General features: G+C 42.6%; 1 protein-coding gene across 1 annotated transcript in view; it reads left to right on the forward strand.

The window, feature by feature from the left end:
• The first annotated feature begins 575 nt into the window (after nt 1-575).
• The window catches only part of NAA25 (N-alpha-acetyltransferase 25, NatB auxiliary subunit), a 74829-nt gene continuing 56083 nt past the window's right edge, over nt 576-19321 (forward strand). Inside the window, exons 1-4 of the mRNA XM_079717343.1 lie at nt 576-654; nt 13016-13101; nt 13934-14072; nt 18066-18184. Of these exons, the coding sequence (XP_079573469.1) occupies nt 597-654; nt 13016-13101; nt 13934-14072; nt 18066-18184 (402 nt within the window). The 5' untranslated portion in view covers nt 576-596. The remainder of the gene's footprint in view (nt 655-13015; nt 13102-13933; nt 14073-18065; nt 18185-19321) is intronic.

Below are 19321 nucleotides of genomic sequence, written 5' to 3' on the forward strand. Positions count from 1 at the left end.
AACTACTTTTCCCCTCCAGTTTTATTGAGATATAATTGATAAATAAATTGACTGGATTACTATAGATCTAAGGTGCTTCTTAGTCGGCTGAGCACCGGGATAGGGGTGAAGGGATCTTGAACTTTTCTGGCAGATTTCTACTGTTGGTCAGCACCTCTTTCCCCTGCTGTCCCCTGGGTCACCTTCCCAGAGGAGTTCCCGGGTCCTCAACAATTAATCAAAGACAAGTCTAACTGGTCCTTCAGCACAGAGGAGAAACAGGATAAGCAGGAGCAGTAGAGCCCTAACTTTGACCAAGACTTTCTTCCCTCCTTTCCTCACTCTCCAGTATGTGACTCGGAAGGGATTTTAATAGTAACGGCCGCTTCTACCAGCTAGGTTGATTCCACCAGCAAAGGGGAGGAAAAGGATCCATTGAAGTGACAACTGGGGGTCGGGGGGAGTGCTATGTGGGTGTCGTCCCTTTCCGCGCCGGCGCGTTCTGTCACAACCCCGCGACCATTGCGACAGAAGAGAGAGATCGGTGCTGGCCCTTTAACAGCCCCTTCTCGGGGGCCTGCCCCGCGCATGCGCACTGCGGTTCTGCGCTTGTCATCATGGCGACGCGGGGCCATGTGCAGGACCCTAACGACAGGCGCCTCCGGCCCATTTACGGTGAGTACCTGGGGCCAGTCTGGTTGCCAGCCAGAGGCGCCGAGGGCTGCGGAGCCCGGGGCAAAGGCCCGGGAGGGGCGCTGAGGGGCCGGGAGCAGGGCTGGCGGGCACAGGGGGCGGGCCGCGCGGGCCTCTAGGCCGCAGCCACGGGCCTCGCGTAAGCGCCGGCCTGGCCTTCTTAAGCCCTGAGGTGGCAGCGGCGCGGTCAGGGCAGCGGCAGGTCGGCAGAGCTGGCCTGACAGACGAGCCCTGTGAGACACTTCCTCTTGTAGAGACCTGCGCTACCCGCAGGCTACGTTGTCGAGGCCACGCCAAGGGAGACCCGAGGTCTGCCCTCAGGTGGAAGCTGGCTCCGGCGTGAGGGTGGGACACCCCACTTGAGGGAAAATTCTCCGCTCAAGACTTTTTACCTATGGGAACGGGGCCTAAAGTGTTGTCTGACTAACTGTACTCGGTGCACATGGAGAAACAGAGGTCCCGGGAGGGGAAGGGGCTGACGCAAGGTCACCCAGATCGAGTCGGGAGCAGGCCCGGATTTGAGGATCCCAATCCAGAGCTCTTTGGTGGAGGAACAGCTGCTCTGGGCACACGTGGGAGGCGGGGGCGGGGTGCGGCGAGGCGCGGGTGGCGGGGGGGTTGGCTTGGCCTCAAAATAGCGGTGAAGCGACTGTAATAGCTCGTGTCCAGGGGCATGCAGGGCTTTTCCGTTTTGCAGCTTCTCTGGTTTTTCTCTGCAGCTTGCCTTCCGCATGCTAAGTGGATCCCTTTCCATAACGTTGACCTCAACCCTCAGGCTTTAAGACCTTGATGGCATTCTGCTATCCCGGTTGTGAAAAATCACATATTTGAGTCAGGGAGAAACACCTTTTCAGTAACCGAGTTGTTCTATAATTGGATAGTGGTCCCTTTTGTATTTCCTTTCCTCTTAGATGGTTGTGTGGTCTTGGTCTAGCTTAGTTCATGGTGAGGAAGGCTTCAAGTTCAGTGATTTTTGCAGAATTAGACCCCTTGTTTGTAGTGTGGATGTTACTAAATGGAGGCTTCTTCTTAATAGCTGAGATCATTTAACTTTTTTGGAAGGGGGTAACTATGTTTCTGGTACAATTGGTAGTGCTTTTTGTAATTTGTATGATGCTTTGCTCTTGCATCTCATTTCAACAACAATCTTGTGAGGTGGGAAATAATAATAATAGCTGATGTGTATAGACTGCTAATTATGTCAGTCACTTTCCTTGGTCTTAAGTATTTAATCTACACACATCCTTCGGAGGTGGCTACTTTTCCCCAGTCCCACTTCCCTCTCTCTCCCCCCTTTTCTTTCCACAGATGAGAAAACTGGGGCTTTACTGATGTGTAATTTGTCTAAGGTCACTCAGCTAACATGAAGCTAGGATCTTAACCCCTGTGGAATGTCCCAGGCTTACTCTTTTAACCACTGTGCTAGAAATCACCTCACTTTGAGCTGGAGACACTGACTTGCCAAAGGTCACATAGGTGGAGAGTGGTGGATTTCCATTTTCCCAGGGCTACATATTCTCATGCCCTCCAGTATACATTTTAAAGGGCAGAGGTGAAATATGTAAGGGTGCTTGAGGGTAAGAACTGAATCCAGGGTTCACAATTGGTGGCTGGTTACAGCTCTCTGCAGCAGCTGCCTGCAGATTTTTTCTTTTTAAACTTTTAGGAATAATTGGATTTCTAAAATTGTTCTTGAGGACCAAAGAAAATGCCTTTGGTGTCCCATAAGTCACTTAGAAATAATAAGGTTTTGAAACTATCCAATAAGAAAAACCTCTAGTCCGTTTCACACTGGTAAACATCAGGATATGTTAAACAGATGTGATAGGTCATATTCTCAAAACTGAAGCCAGAATTATGTAGCTTTTGTTATAGTTACATGGGAAGAAGATTAGAAAATACTTTCTTTAGGAATTCCAAGGCAATTAACATAAACTGACAGATATAGGAAAAGAAAGACTGTCCTTGACTTCAGCACTTTTGACCTCTAGACTTTGGGACAGCCTCTGCTTTTGTGTTTAAATATATTAGTATCCCTAAACCACTATCGTTCTTGAATTTAGACCTTCATTAGCTGACAGATGAACATGCTTATGCATGGTGGTGCTTGCCCACCAGCCAAAAGTTCAACAACACTCAGCGTTGACTGAGTGCTTATTTGAGTGCTAACTGTCCTATTAGTTAGATAAGATTATTGTGAGCATAGTAGTAAACTGAAGGCCAGAGATTAACTTGCTCAGAATTGCAGCTAGTAAACTGTAGAGCTGGGATTTGAACACAGGCATTCTCACTGGAGAGCTCAGCCTTTCACTGAGTTCAGATCCCGCAGCATCACGATCTTTATGCAGCATTATATATATTGCCAAGGTTTAGGATTTTACAGCTGTTAGAAACTTTGCCTATGACCTCAGCTCTTGCTGATACTGTTGAGGATAGAAGTGGACAGGGTCATTAATTGTGAAATTATGGTGGGTTGAAATTCTATTTTTGGTGTCTAGGTATGGAATAGCTAGTTGATTAATTGAACATCTTCAGAGTGCTTCTCTTTACTCATAAATTGGTAAGTTTGGGTATTGCATTTTTGCTTATTGAAAACCACCTTGACCTTCCAGAACACCTACTTTATTATTCTTTCTCCTTTTGCTAAAATTATTCTCTTGTGCTATGTGGTTCTGAACAGATGTTGTATCCTCATGTGACTTGGTGAGCCCTAGTGCTTTCTTCTACCATTATTGTTTTAAAATGTTTTTAGTGGTTAGGGGATGGGTAGAGTTGGAAGATGGTCAGGTATGGCACTTAATAAATTTTATAGGAGACTTCCCTGGTAGTGCAGTGGTTAAGAATCCGCCTGCCAATGCAGGGGACACGGGTTCAATCCCTGGTCTGGGAAGATCCCACATGCTGCAGAGCAGCTAAGCCTGTGCGCCACAACTATTGAGCCTGCGCTCTAGAGCCCGCGAGCCACAACCACTGAACCTGCACTCTAGAGACTGTGAGCCCCAAATACTGAAGCCCGCGCACCTAGTGCCCGTGCTCCGCAACAAGAGAAGCCACCGCAATGAGAAGCCCACGCACCGCAACAAAGAGTAGCCCCCACTCGCCGCAATTAGAGAAAGCCCACGCACAGCCCCAACACAGCCATAAATAAATAAATAGATAGATAGATAGATAAGTAAACAAGAATTTCTGTATAAAAAAAGTATCAAAAATTCATTTATTAAAAATTTTTTTTATAGGATGCAGGAATTGCAAAATAAAAATAGAGGTTTCAAAGTTCCATAGTCTTTAGAATACACACACACATTTACTTTTATGGCACAAGATCCTTTGTTCTAATCTGTGTTACTAACTTGCAGTCTTTTTTTTATTTTTTTATTTTTTTTTTGCGGTACGCAGGCCTCTCACTGCTGTGGCCTCTCCCGTTACGGAGCACAGGCTCCGGACGCGCAGGCTCAGCGGCCATGGCTCACGGGCCCAGCTGCTCCGCGGCATATGGGATCTTCCCGGACCGGGGCACGAACCCGTGTCCCCTGCATTGGCAGGCGGACTCTCAGCCACTGCGCCACCAGGGAAGCCCCCAGTCTTTTTTTTTTTTTTTTTTTTTTTTTGCGGTACACGGGCTTCTCACCGCTGTGGCCTCTCCCGTCGCGGAGCACAGGCTCCGGACGCGCAGGCCCAGCGGCCATGGCTCACGGGCCCAGCCGCTCCGCGGCATATGGGATCTTCCCTGACCGGGGCACGAACCCGTGTCCCCTGCGTCGGCAGGCGGACTCTCAACCACTGCGCCACCAGGGAAGCCCAGCCCCCAGTCTTTTTTTTTTTTTTTTTAAATACTTATTTTATTTTTTAAATTTTATTGGAGTATCGTTGATTTACAACGTTGTGTTTCAGGTGTACAGCAAAGAGATTCAGTTATACATATATTCACTCTTTTTTAGATTCTTTTTTCATATAAATTATCACAGAATATTGAGTAGAGTTCTCTGTGCTATACAGTAGGTCCTTGATGGTTCCTGACTTGCAGTCTTGCTCTAGCCTGAATCAGGTGTGACATATTTCCCAGCTGTGCTTCCTGAATGATAGTCACTTCTTTGGTGCGTTAGGACATTTCCCTTCCCATGCGTGGCCAAACTCCAGGTAATTATTCTGTTATAGTTCGTTATTAAAACTTCCCAGGTCTTCGATCGGATGTTGTATGTATTCTGAGCCTTCTGTTGGGCCGTATTAGCTCAGCGAGTCTCGTCCTTTGCCCGGGTGGGGCAGGGCATCTTGGTGAGTGAAGATTATCTTGCTTTTCTGTAGAAAAGTCACTTGGCACAACCTGTTTTCTCCTGTTCTGAAATTATGACCGTTTAAAAAGCTCTTAGACTTTTAAATTCTAAAAATATTTTAAACTTAAAAAGACAGATGTTAATGCACAGAACATTCCTGGAAGAATGCATAGAGTAGAGGGTAGTGTGAGCATAGGGCAAGATTAAGAGACTAATAATTCTTTTCATGTTATACCTGTATGAACTATTGGATTTTTTTTTTACTATGACATGTATTATTTTTATTATTTAAGACATTAATTTTTTTAAAGATCAGATACTGTATGGTTTCATTCAGATAATTTTCTTTTTTATATAAATTGATTTATTATTTTTTAAAATTATTTATCTATTTATTTATTTTTGGCTGCGTTGGGTCTTCGTTGCTGCGTGCGGGCTTTTCTCTAGCTGCGCTGAGCGGGGGGCGCTACTCTTCGTTGCGGTGCGCGGGCTTCTCATTGCCTTTCTGGCACCCAAGTCCAGCTCTTACTAAAAAATTGTTCAGATGTAAACCGAGTGTTTGAAACATTTTCCTGAGGGCAGAATATTCTTGTCCACGTTCTTTCCCCCTAATAAACAGTGATGACTGGCGCACAGCCTTCTCAGCAGGGCAGATGGCCAGGGAACACATTTGGTTTGGGATGATTTACCAAGACCAAATGCAGCAGGCTTAGCCTGGTGGTGTTGAGGCAGTCAGTGCTGGAACTACCCCAGTGCACGCCTGATGGTGGGTGTAAATCGAGTTTTAAAGGTGCATACTTCTTTCCTTTTCATTCTTTTGTTCATGCTCTTGCATCTTTCAGAGCATTTGATTAATACTTTAATTAAAAATACTGCACTTAGGGGCTTCCCTGGTGGCGCAGTGGTTGCGAGTCCGCCTGCCGATGCAGGGGACGTGGGTTCGTGCCCCGGTCTGGGAAGATCCCACATGCCGCGGAGCGGCTGGGCCCGTGAGCCATGGCCGCTGAGCCTGCTCATCCGGAGCCTGTGCTCCGCAACGGGAGAGGCCGCAACAGTGAGAGGCCCGCGTACCGCAAAAAAAAAAAAAAAAAAAAAAAAAAAAAAAAAAAAAAAATACTGCACTTAGTATCTTCTTGAGAATTAGGAGAAACCAGTTGACCATTTGGGGTATGTTTTTTGTGTGTTCACTGAAGTAATTGGATTGTGGCAAGGTAGTAAAGAAAAGAAAAATAAATTTCAAATTTGTTCTTTGTCTCCTTAGGCTCAATGAGCTATCTGTACTTATATAGTTTCTTGCTCTAAGAGTTCTGTCTAGAGAAATTGAGGCAATGAAGGGTGCAGACCTTCAGAGCCAGACTGAGCTGGGTTTCACTCTCTGCTATGATTTTGTCAATTAACCTACCTCCCTGAGCCTCTTCCGTAATATGGAGATGCTAACGGTACCTTGCTGGGTTTTGAGTAGACACCCAATAAATTTGTGTTCCCTCTGTCTTCACTCTTAAATGTCTGGGTTTTTTTTTTTCTTAATTAATTAATTTATTTTTGGCTGTGTTGGGTCTTCGTTGCTGCACGCCGGCTTCCTCTAGTTGCGGCAAGTGGGGGCTACTCTTTGTTGCAGTGCACGGGCTTCGTACTGCGGTGGCTTCTCTTGTTGTGGAGCACGGGCTCTAGGCATGCAGGCTTCAGTAGTTGCACCACTCGGGCTCAGTAGTTGTGGCTCACGGGCTCTAGAGTGCAGGCTCAGTAGTTGTGGCACACGGACTTAGTTGCTCCGCAGCACGTGGGATCTTCCCGGACCAGGTATTGAACCCATGTCCCCTGAATTGGCAGGCGGATTTTTAACCACTGCACCACCAGGGGAGTCCCCTAAGAAATTAATAGAAAAGAGTTTAAAAAATCTAACTTAATAGCAGGAAGCCATCACTAATAATTGGTTCTTTGAACATCCTGTTGTGGTCACTTTGTATATATATATCTCTCACTCCCCTGATAGACTACTCAATTTCTAGAAGATTTTTTTTCCTATACAGTTTGTTCATTTATATATTCCTTTCTTCATTCAGCTTATTTATTGAGAGCCTAATATGTGCTAGGCACAATGTAGATTCAGGGAATGAGAGAGTACCAGACAGCACAGACATGATTTCTGCTTTCAGGGAGCTTATAGTCTCGAGGTTTTTTAAACAATAGTATACATAATCATTACATTTGTGTTAAGGACTTTGAAGGAAAAGTACTGGTTACCATGAGAGCACACACTATGGCATCTCGACTGTTGGGCACATTTCAAGAGAAGGTTCTCTGTGGAAGTGACATTTTACTTTGGAAATGAAAAAAGAGCAAAGGTTAGTCAGGTGATCAGATGAAAAGGAGGGATGGACAGAGTGTGTAGGAAAGATGGACAGAGAGAGTATGTACTTGATGACCTGAGCAAAGACTTGTGTGGTTGGAACGTAGAGAAGGGTGAGATGAGGCTACAGAGGTAGAGGGGCTCAACTTTGTAAGCCATTTTAAGGATTTTGAAGTTTGTTTTAGAGACTGTGGGAGGGATTCCCTGGCTGTCCGGCGGTTAGGACTCTCACTTCCATTGCAGGGGGCGTGGGTTCAGTCCGTGGTCGGGGAACTAAGATTCCACATGCTGCGTGGCCAAAAATAAATAAATAAATTTTAAAAATTAAAAATAAAATAAAATAGAAATAATATGTATCATTACCATCAGTGGAATACCTGTCACTTGCCCTGAGAAAACAAAACCATAAAATTAAGTACACACAGTGAAAACAAACAATGTTATTAAGGTCTTAACTAGTTTCTGATAGTTGTGAAACTCTAAATCTGAGACCTGTTCCTTCTCCATTAAAAAAAAAAAAGCCATCAGCAAGTGTTAAAGAAATGACAGGCTGATACCAAACTGAGACTATCTCCTTAATATAAGGGAAATATTACAAAAGGTCAGTTTTCTCACTATCTGTGTTATCTAGTGCTGCCTGCAAGGACCACTTAAAAACATTTTAGTTGGGGGGCTTCCCTGGTGGCGCAGTGGTTGAGAGTCCGCCTGCCGATGCAGGGGACGTGGGTTCGTGCCCCGGTCCGGGAAGATCCCACATGCCGCGGAGCGGCTGGGCCCGTGAGCCATGGCTGCTGAGCCTGCGCGTCCGGAGTCTGTGCTCCGCAACGGGAGGGGCCACAACAGTGAGAGGCCCCGTGTACCGCAAAAAAACAAAAAAAAACATTTTAGTTGGAGTGATAACCGTGCTTTGAAAAACACTGCTTTAACTGGTACATCATCATCTTATTATTTCCTATGCCTGATTTGTGGACGGCTGACTTGGCTTACTCCTCATATTAAGGGAACAATACCAGTCCTCATGGTCAAGCCACAGTTACCCTTGAGTAAGTTTTAAAAAGGCTAAAAAAACAGACTTAGGGTATCATTTTTATTGGCCTGTTTTCTCCAAGGGCTACATAATTTATTTTATTTATTTTAAAAATAAATTTACTTATTCATTTATTTAATTTTTGGCTGCATTGGGTCTTTGCTGCTGCACTCGGGTTTTCTCCAGTTGCTGAAAGTGGGAGCTACTCTTCATTGCAGTGTGCGGGCTTCTCATTGCAGTGGCTTCTCTTGTTGCGGAGCACGGGCTCTAGGTGCGCGGGCTTTAAAAGTTGTAGCTCGTGGGCTCTAGAACGCAGGCTCAGTAGTTGTGGCGCATGGACTTAGTTGCTCCACGGCATGTGGGATCTTCCTGGACCGGGCTCGAACCCGTGTCCCCTGCATTGGCAGGCAGATTCTTAACCACTGCGCCACCAGGGAAGCCCTGGCTACATAATTTATATTACAAAGTCAGCGATGTAAAATGGAAATAAACTTTTCCCAAAAGCCTCAGCAACCAATTAATCAGCAATCACCTAGGTGTCCAGGAAGGGGGACCTTGACAGCAGTCTAAATGTGGTGGGGTGTCTTAGTTAAAATTAAAACTCTTCTGGGTGCAAGGAACAGAAACCCTTTGACACAAGCTCAAGTAGAGGGAGGTTGTTTATAAACCCTTGTGGGGGCTTAGGACAGGAATGCAGTGTTCTAGAGCCTGATGGAAACTGGAAAGCTGTCAGGATCTGAAGCTTCTTTCTCAGATGCTCATCTCTGCTCTTATCTGTTTATGTCTATTCTTTTCTCTGCTAGGTTCTTCAAACTGTTTTTTTCTGCTTACTCATCACTTTACCTGGGGCCCAACATGTTGGCTTTGTGGCCACACCAAGCTGAGAATAGAGTAGGGAGAGGTCATTAGCCTCCTCCACAAGCTTAATCAGCACTGCCCCTCCCCCAATTTTTTGATAAAGATAATTGACATTCTTTTTTTTTTATAAATGTTATATGAATGAAGAGTCAAGAGATAACTCCTTTTTTTCACTCCCCATTAACCAACTTGCATCTCCCAAGGCTCCTTCCAAATGGAGATTCTGGAGCTGCCACTAGTAATCTCAAACTGTAAATATTTATTGCCTTCCAAATGGGGTTCTCCATAGCTTTCTTTTCTTTTCTTTTTTAAGTATTTATTTATTTATTTGGTTGCATTGGGTCTTAGTTGTGGCAGGTGGGCTCCTTAGTTTTAGCACGTGGGCTCCTTAGTTGCAGCTTGCCAGCTCCTTAGTTGTGGCATGTGGGCTTCTTAGTTGTGGCATGTGAACTCTTAGTTGCAGCATGCATGTGGGGTCTAGTTCCCTGACCAGGAATCGAACTCGGGCCCCCTGCATTGGGAGCGTGGAGCCTTATCCACTGTGCCACCAGGGAAGTCCATCCATAGCTTTCTGACTCCAGATTTCAGTGTTGTAATTACAGATTACCAGGAAGAAGCTTCATTTACCCAGTTTGGGTCAAATGTCCACTCCAGTGGGCTTCAGTTGCATGATCTAGACATGCTCATCCAATTCTACCCCTTCAGCAGAGTCTGTGGAAACCATGCCCACAGAAGAGGGCGTGGGTGCAGTGTATTTATATATCAGAGCCTTGTCAACAACAGAGGGAAAAGTTCAATATCCTTGTAGTCCTAACCTCTGGTCTGATCCATCTATGGGCAGACCCTCAGAGCTGGGGTTTCATCAAAGATACCTGCTCTTTGAGAAGACTTCAAGATATGTTCTGTGAACCTGGAGTCTTGCAAGAAGACTGAGTCAGACGTAACTTAGAACTCACTCAGCATGAGATCAGCACCAAGTTATTAGGAAGAGAAGATGTCATTTATTGAGTTGAAATGTCTGTAAGATATCCTGTAAGGACAAATGGTGGCCTATCGGCTGAGATGAGGATTTAAGAAAACTGGTGTTAGATATTTGGGTATTCAGGCCAAGATTGTGATTTCTGTGATTCTCTAATCTCTCTACCTGAGTGTTAAGTCTTTGATCTTTTCTAGGTTGTGATTCCCTCCAGAGTAAGGCTTCTTAATCTTTTTACCTAGCATTATTGGTGCTCATCAACATTAGGTGCATTGAAGAAAAACTAAAGAGATGAAACTCATGTGTTCATGTGGCTATCTGTTAAAGGTTGTGGTAAAGTATTCATAGGAGAAAAATTGAAACTGTTAGGTAAAATGATAGTGTATTTCTGTTATTTGGCTCTGGGCCACTAGGGCCATAGATGATCTTGAGTTGTCTGTGCCTCCTCTGTCCCTGTTGCTGACTTGGGACCTTGATGAGCAAAGAGGGACCAATAGTAGTAGTAGATTGTGAACTAGCCTGAGTTCAGTCATCTTTCTGTATTTCAAATCTACATCTACCACCCTATTTCCCATTTATAACAGTCTCACGTTCCTTTTCTAGAAATGAATCTTTGCTTTTATTAGATATATTTTTTAAATTAATTGACTTTATTTTTTAGAGCAGTTTTAGGTTAAGTTTACAGAAAAGGAGTGGAGAGTACAGAGTTCCTATTCACCCCCACACACCTCTCTTCTCCCCCAGTTTCCCATGTTATTAACACTTGCATTAGTGTGGTGCATTTGCTACAGTTGCTGAGCCAATACGATATGTTATTGCTAACTAAAGTCCATAGTTTACTAGTTTACATCAGGGTTCATTCTGTGTGTTGCACATCCTATGCATTTTAGAAAGGTATGATGACATGTATCCTTCATTACAGTATCATACAGAATAGTTTCACTGCACTGAAAAATCCCCTGTTCTCCACCTATTCATCCCTCCCCCAGCTCCTGGCAACCACTGATTGTTCTACTCTGCCTATAATTTTGCTTTTTCTAGAATGTCATACACTTGGAATCATATAGTATGTAGCTTTGTCCTGTTGGCTTCTTTCACTTAGCAACATGTATTTAAGAGTCCCCCATATTTTTTTGTGGCTTGCTAGCTCATTTCTTTCTTCTTTTAAAAATAAATTAATTAATTTATTTTTGGCTGCGTTGGGTCTTTGTTGCTGCGTGAGGGCTTTCTCTAGTTGTGGTGAGCGGGGGCTACTCTTCGTTGTGGTGTGCAGGCTTCTCATTGTGTCGGCTTCTCTTGTTGCGGAACGCAGGCTCTAGGTGCGTGGGATTCAGTAGTTGTGGCACGTGGGCTCAGTAGTTGTGGCTCACGGGCTCTAGAGCACAGGCTCAGTAGTTGTGGCGCATGGGCTCATTTCTTTTTATCACTGAATAATATATCATTGTATGGATGGATATACCACAGTTTGTTTATCCATTTGCCTGTTGAAGAACATCTTGGTTCCTTCCAGGTTTTGGCAATTATGTATAAAGCTGCTATAAACATTTGCGTGCAGATTTTTGTGTGAAAGTAAGTTTTCAGCTCATTTGGGTAGATAACAATGAGCTGGATTATATGGTTAGAGTATGTTTATTTTATTTATTTATTTTTTTTTTGTGGTACGCAGGCCTCTCACTGTTGTGGCCTCTCCCGTTGCGGAGCACAGGCTCCGGACGCGCAGGCTCAGCGGCCATGTTTCACGGGCCCAGCCGCTCCGCGGCATGTGGGATCCTCCCGGACCGGGGCACGAGCCTGTGTCCCCTGCATTGGCAGGCGGATTCTCAACCACTGCGCCACCAGGGGAGCCCAGTATGTTTAATTTTTTAAGAAACTGCCAAACAGTCTTCCAAGGTGGCTGTGCCATTTTGCATTCCCACTAGCAGTGAATGAGAGCTGCTTTTGCTCCATGTCCTCACCAGCATTTGGTCCACAGATTAATTTGAGTTGTTTGTTTTGTCTGTCCCTATGCTGATTTGGGACCTTGATGAGCAAAGAGGGACTTGGTAGGAGTAGTAGGTTGTGGACTGGCCTGTGTTTAGTCATCTTTCTATATATAGAATTGACAGCTACCACCGTTTCCCATCTAAAACACTAATCATTTTCTTTCAGATCCTCTCATCTGAAAATTAATCTTTGCTTTTGTTAGACTTTTGATAATAATTGATTGCTTTTCTTCCTTAACACAATTTTATAGCAGGTCTCCATATGCCTTGAATTTTGGAATGGATGCATAGCTTAGGGAACCTAGAAGTCAATTTTTCTTCCAAGTCAGCGCTAGTTTCTATTTCAACCAGTGTATGAAAGTGCTGCTTTCCCTACATCCTTGTCTACTCCTGATATTGCTGGATTTACTCCCCCACTCACTGTTCTCTTCTAATTTTTTTCTTCAAAGAATTATTCTTAACTCTGTGGCATAGTAAGACTCACTGAACATTCTATTGAGGGAACATGGTCCATTTGATAGATTTGAAGCTTGAAAATAATAAAGTTTTTTTTTTTTTTAGATATTTTAATTTTTGTGTGAGTAAACCCATTTGTTTCCCATAGGTAAAAATATTAGTGTCATCTATCATCTAAATACATTTGGTCTTGAATCTTCATTAAGGATTAGTATAACTGGATTATATTGCTTTTGGATGAGAGATGACTGTAGAAATTTAAGATTGTATTCTGGACCATCCTAGCTGTTTAGAGTTAAAATCAGCTCCATGATGTTTTTAATACCGAATTAGGATACTTTCTGAAACAGCTGATACTAGTCTATGCATTTTTCATGTTTGTTTTTGAAGGACTATAATAACTCATAATTTCTGTTTTCATAGATTATCTTGATAATGGTAATAATAAAATGGCAATTCAGCAAGCAGATAAATTGTTGAAAAAGCATAAGGATCTTCATTGTGCTAAGGTAAGTTCATTTGCCCTTGAGTTACTTATATTTGATGGGTTATATACTGTAATCTTTAAAGAGAGGAGGTGTTTAATCTCTTTAGTGACTTATCTGTGTTTTTCAGAGCATTTTTTAGGCCATTTATTTGCCTGATAACTTAAATGAAATGCCATAAAGAGTATTTAATTAAAAGCCAGCTGCTTGTTTTTTTGGACATGACTTATCTAATTTAATTATTTTATTTTCACAAAGTCCTTCCCCACCCCCCCCCCCCGTGACAAAGTCCTTTTAAGCAATGTTGTGCATTCTTTTTGTTTTGTGCATTCTTAATATGACTGAAATAGGAAATAATCTTTTTTTTTTTTAAGGGAACTTTATTTTTATTTATTTATTTATGTTTGGTTGTGTTGGGTCCTCGTTGCTGCATGGGCTTTCTCTAGTTGCGGCGAGTGGGGGCCACTCTTTGTTGTGGTGCTCAAGTTTCTCATTGTGGTGGTGTCTCTTGTTGCGGAGCACGGGCTCTAGGTGCTGGCTTCAGTAGTTGGGCTCACGGGCTCTAGAGCGCAGGCTTAGTAGTTGTGGTGCATGGGCTTAGTTGTTCTGTGGCATGTGGCATCCTCCCGGGCCAGGGCTCAAACCTGTGTCCCCTGCATTGGCAGGCGGACTCTTAACCACTGAGCCACCAGGGAAGCCCTGGCAATAATCTTTATTTGCTGATGTTTTTAGTAAAATAGTTGATTCACAACCTAGGCATACCTTATAACTTATTTTATGATTTCAAATTGGCTTTCTTCGGTTCATATTTCCTTTTCTGTCCTTTTAAAACTGATTTGTCTTTTCTTTCTATCAGGTTTTAAAGGCAATTGGTTTACAGAGAACTGGAAAGCAAGAGGAAGCCTTCACCTTGGCACAGGAGGTGGCAGCCCTTGAACCCACAGACGACAACTCGCTGCAGGCACTGACCATTCTTTACCGGGAGATGCATCGACGTATGTTTCTTTCTTTTCATTGTTTCATTGTTTTTAAAACTGTGCTTAATTTTTTGGGTATTTCTGAGTTCTCTGTTTGTCTGATTTACTTATCACTCATGATTTGATGGATGGCAACAGGTAAAAAATGCATTAACCATGGCTTGCAAAGGCTGTAGGCAGAGTGGATATTTTACATGTATTAGGATCCTTGAATTGGAATGAGGACTTGAATTTCATTTATGACATTTTGATTTGCTAAGTGAAAGAGTTGCTTTTTTTCCTACTTTTTAATATGGAAAACTTCAAACATAGAAACAGAGAATAGCATAATAAATCCCTTTGTGTCCATTTCTCACCTTCAGCAGTTATTGAGATATGATCAATTTTATGTATACCCCTCTGCCTGCCAGATTATTTCTAAGCATATTCTAGGTAGTCTGCCTAGTTTCATCTATAAATAAAGTTTTTCATTGTTGATTTCTTAAATATTTTATTATAAAATACATATCTTTAATAATACATATTATAGAAGAATATGTTTTATGTAGCACTAGAACATTTGATGTGGAATAAATGAACATTCATAAACCTACCACCCAATTTAAGAAATAGAGCATTATCAGTACAGGCATACCTTGGAGGTATCGTGGGTTTGGTTTCACGTTAAAGCGAATATTGCAGTAAAGTGAGTCATATGAATTTTTTGGTTTCCCAGTCCTCTCAGCCTTCATAGAACTAAAGAGAGTCAGGGTCTTGCTCTGGGTCAGGCTTTGGCTTAAGGGAATATTGTGGCTAGTTTGATCTTCTATCCAGACCACTAAAACTTTCTCCATTTCACTTTTTTATCATTTATGTGTTCACTGGAGTAGCACTTTTTTTTTTTTTTGGCCGTGCCTCACAGCTTGCGAGATCTAGTTCCCTGAACAGATGTTGAACCTGTGTTCCCTGCAGTGGAAGGTCGGAGTCCTAACCACTGGACCTCTAGGGAATTCCCTGGAGGAGTACTTTTAATTTCCTTCAAGAACTTTTCCTTTGGGGGGCTTCCCTGGTGGTGCAGTGGTTGAGAGTCTGCCTGCCAATGCAGGGGACACGGGTTCGAGCCCTGGTCTGGGAGGATCCCACATGCCGCGGAGCAACTGGCCCCGTGAGTCACAATTACTGAGCCTGCGCGTCTGGAGCCTGTGCTCCGCAACAGGAGAGGCCGCGATAGTGAGAGGCCCACGCACCGCGACGAGGAGTGGACCCCGCTTGCCGCAACTAGAGAAAGCCCTCGCACAGGAACGGAGACCCAACACAGCCATAAATAAATAAATAAAAATTTAAAAAAATATTCACAGCTTTAAAAAAAAAAAAAAGAACTTTTCCTTTGAATTTACAACTTGGCTAACTGGCACAAGAGGCCTAGCTTTCAGCCTGTCTTGGCTTTCGACATGCCTTCCTCACTATGCTTAATCATTTCTAGCTTTTGATTTAAAGTGCCAGACATGTGGCACTCTTCCTTTCACTCGAGGCCATTGTAGGGTTATTAATTGGCCTAATTTCAGTGTTGTGTCTCAAAAAATAGGGAGGCCTGAGGAGAGGGAGATAGATGGGAACGGCCAGATAGTGCAGCAGTCAGAACACACACATATTTGTTGATTAAGTTCAAGGTCTTATATGGTTGTGATTTGTGGTGCCCCCAAACAATTACAGTAGTAACTTCAAAGATCACTGGTCATAGATCACCATAACAAATACAGTAATAATGAAAAAGTTTGAAATATCATGAGAATTACCAAAATGTAACACAGAGACACAAAGTGAGCAAATGCTGTTGGAAAAATGGTGCCAGTGACTTGCTTAGATGCAGGGTAGCCACAAACCTTCAATCTGTAAAACACACAGTATCTGCAAAGCACAGTAAAGGGAAGTGCAATAACATGAGGTATGTCTGTGCTAAGAAGACTTCCTGTGTGTCCTTCATCAATCTCATTTCCCCTTTAACTTCCTAAGAGGGATTTGCTATCTTGAATAATTTTTATTCTCTTGCTTGTCTTTAAATCTTTATCACATTTGTTTTTCTAAGTAATACATTATTAGTTTCACTTATTTTGGACTTAATATAAATGGATTCATGCTGTACGTTTTCTGTGACTTGCACTTTTCATCTAATATCCAAGTGGTTGTAGTTAATTCATGTTTACTGCCACAGAATACTTCACTGGTTGACTACGCTAGAATCTAGAGTGGAGGTGCTAGGTCATAGGGTAGGTTCAGCTTAAAGATAAACGTGGTGTCAACTTGTCTTCTAAATTTACCTTCCCACTAGCAGTGTATCAGAGTTCCAGAGTTCCACATCCTTGTCATTGGTATTCTTTTTTTAAAAAATTAATGTGATATTTATTTATTTATTTATTTATTTGCTCTGGGTCTTAGTTGCAGCAGATGGGCTCCATAGTTGCAGCTCACTGGCTCCTTAGTTGCGGCACGTGGGATCCTTAGTTGTGGCATGTGAACTCTTAGTTGCAGCATGCATGTGCGATCTAGTTCCCTGACCAGGGATCGAACCCAGGCCCCCTGCATTGGGAGCTCGGAGACGTTTTTTTTTTTTTCGGTACGCGGGCCTCTCACTGGTGTGGCCTCTCCCGTTGCGGAGCACAGGCTCCGGACTTGCAGGCTCAGTGGCCATGGCTCATGGGCCTAGCCGCTCCGCGGCATGTGGGATCTTCCTGGACCGGGGCATCAACCTGTGTCCCCTGCATCAGCAGGCGGACTCTCAACCACTGCGCCACCAGGGAAGCCCAGGAGCTCGGAGTCTTAACAACTGCGCCACCAGGGAAGTCCCGTCATTGGTATTCTTAGTCTTAAAAAATTTTGCCATCAAGCCATCATGTTGTACCCCTGAAAATATACAGCTTTTGTCAATTGTTTCTCAGTAAAACTGGAAAAAATAAAATAAAATTTTTGCCAACCTAGCAGGCAGAAAATGTTATTTTATAGTTGAATTTTGTGTTTCATTCTTATAAAAGATAAAACTTAAGAGTTGAGGTATTATATCTGATTATTTAAGGATTATGTTGATTTAGGGATATGGATTCTCTCCCAGTATTTCAAAAAAAAATTATCTATCCTATAAGTATTGGTTGAATGTTTTTCTATGACAAATATTGTATCAGAGTCAAAGATGAAAGGTGTTCTTTGCTTTCATGTTACTCATAGTCTATGAGGAAACATAGATCAATACAGTATGTTGCATTATATATTAATAAATTGTATAAGAGTGGTATTTAAAGGATTTAAAGATGGCAGAAGGAAGCAGTGATCAAACTGGGATGGAGGAGCAGAGATCGTGTTTAGGGAACGATTACATTTGAACTGGGTCTTGGATGATGTTCACTCAGTAGAAAAGAGAGGAAAGGGGAATCCAGGCAGAGGGAACAGTGTTAAAGTCATGCAGGTCTGATACAGCACAGGGAATCTAGTGGAACTACAAGTAGTTTGATGTAGCTAGAGCAAAAAGGGCAGGAGGGAAGAGTTTGGAAGAAGACAGAAAGGCTAGATAGATCCTGGAGGGTCTTATACATTGTAAACGTCATGGGGAGGCCTGACCTATTCCATGCTTCATCGGAAAACACCTAAGCAAGGTAAGAGTAATGAGCAGGTGAGGCAAAGCAAATACTTTCTTCGTCCTTTTTTTTTTTTTTTTTTTTCTTTTTTTTCGCGGTATGCAGGCCTCTCACTGTTGTGGCCTCTCCCGTTGCGGAGCACAGGCTCCGGATGCGCAGGCTCAGCGGCCATGGCTCACGGGCCCAGCCGCTCCGCGGCATATGGGATCCTCCCGGACCGGGGCACGAACCCGTATCCCCTGCATCGGCAGGCGGACTCTCAACCACTGCGCCACCAGGGAGGCCCTCTTTCTTCTTCCTTAATGATAGGAGACATCTATTTTCTCCAAATAGGAAAAAAATTAAATGCTGTTAAGATTTGTTATACTTCAGTAATTAAAGAAAATTCTATTTCTCTTTGTTTTAGCGGAGTTAGTCACAAAACTTTATGAGGCAGCTGTGAAGAAAGTTCCCAATAGTGAGGAATATCACTCTCACCTCTTCATGGCCTATGCCAGAGTGGGCGAATACAAGAAAATGCAACAGGTAACTTGATGCCCAAACCTCCTGGGCTGCAGGATTTTCTGTTAACGTGGTTTAACCGCAGTGGTATGTGTGTCTACATGTGTGTGTTTGCATATATGTGTAGAAGTGAATCTATGTATTTGTGTGTGGAGATCAGCCAGTTATTTTTTGTGTGTGTTTTAAAGATGAACAATTATTCAAGTTCTTTAAATGTTTTCTTTGGGAAATGTGATTGTTCCTTTGTGGCCTGATGGTATGTTTTGTTTGGTTCTGGTAAGTTGGCTTCAGATTGTCTCACTGCATCGTATTGCTGTTATATTTTCAGAAAATGGGCAGAAATCCTAGAACAAATGAACAGACTATAGAAAGATTAACTGTAAAAGTTTACATCTATTTTGTAAATTTAACTGTTTATATAGCCTGCTAAGATTTTTAAATCCATGGGGGGAAAATCCCTATTGCTTGGGATGCTTGGTTTTTTTTTTTTTTTTTCCTGGATGCAGCTTATCTGCCAGTTAGCACATTTTAGGTGTTCCTTGTACACATGTGAAGGAGCCTCATTTGGATACATTTGGACTAATAGGTGCATAAAGCTGGCATCCCAGAGAAATGAAATTTGCACTCTTAAGCTCATAAAGGGTTATGAGGTCAAGCTAGAATTTTTAAAGAAATGCTTTGTTTGTGGGTATAATGTGTTCGGAAGGCAGAGCTTTCCTACTTGAATTTTTATTTTGTCTTGTTTACTTGAAATATCAAACTATAACAATAGATAGGTAGACCAGGGAGGGTGGAAGATACTATATTAAGATATACCCTTTCTCTTTCAAATGAATGTTTGTATTTGCTTATGTAAGTTTTTAAATTGGAAGAGTTTTTTTGGCCCAAATATAATTCTTTGAAGAAATTTTATCATTATTTTATTTATTGTTGGAGTATTGATATGTTCTCAGGAAAAATATTCACAGATTATAATTTTTCTTTTATTGTAAATGGGTATATATTTTTTAAATTGGCAACACTAACATACATACATATAAATACTTAGTATCATTTTTACTTCTAGGAATATGTTTTTTTTAAAAAATTTATTTTATGTATTTATTTTTAGCTGCGTTGGGTCTCCGTTGCTGTGCACAGGCTTCTCACTGAGGTGCCTTC

Source organism: Hyperoodon ampullatus, assembly GCF_949752795.1.
Source record: "Hyperoodon ampullatus genome assembly, chromosome: 13".
Classification (NCBI taxonomy): domain Eukaryota; kingdom Metazoa; phylum Chordata; class Mammalia; order Artiodactyla; family Ziphiidae; genus Hyperoodon; species Hyperoodon ampullatus.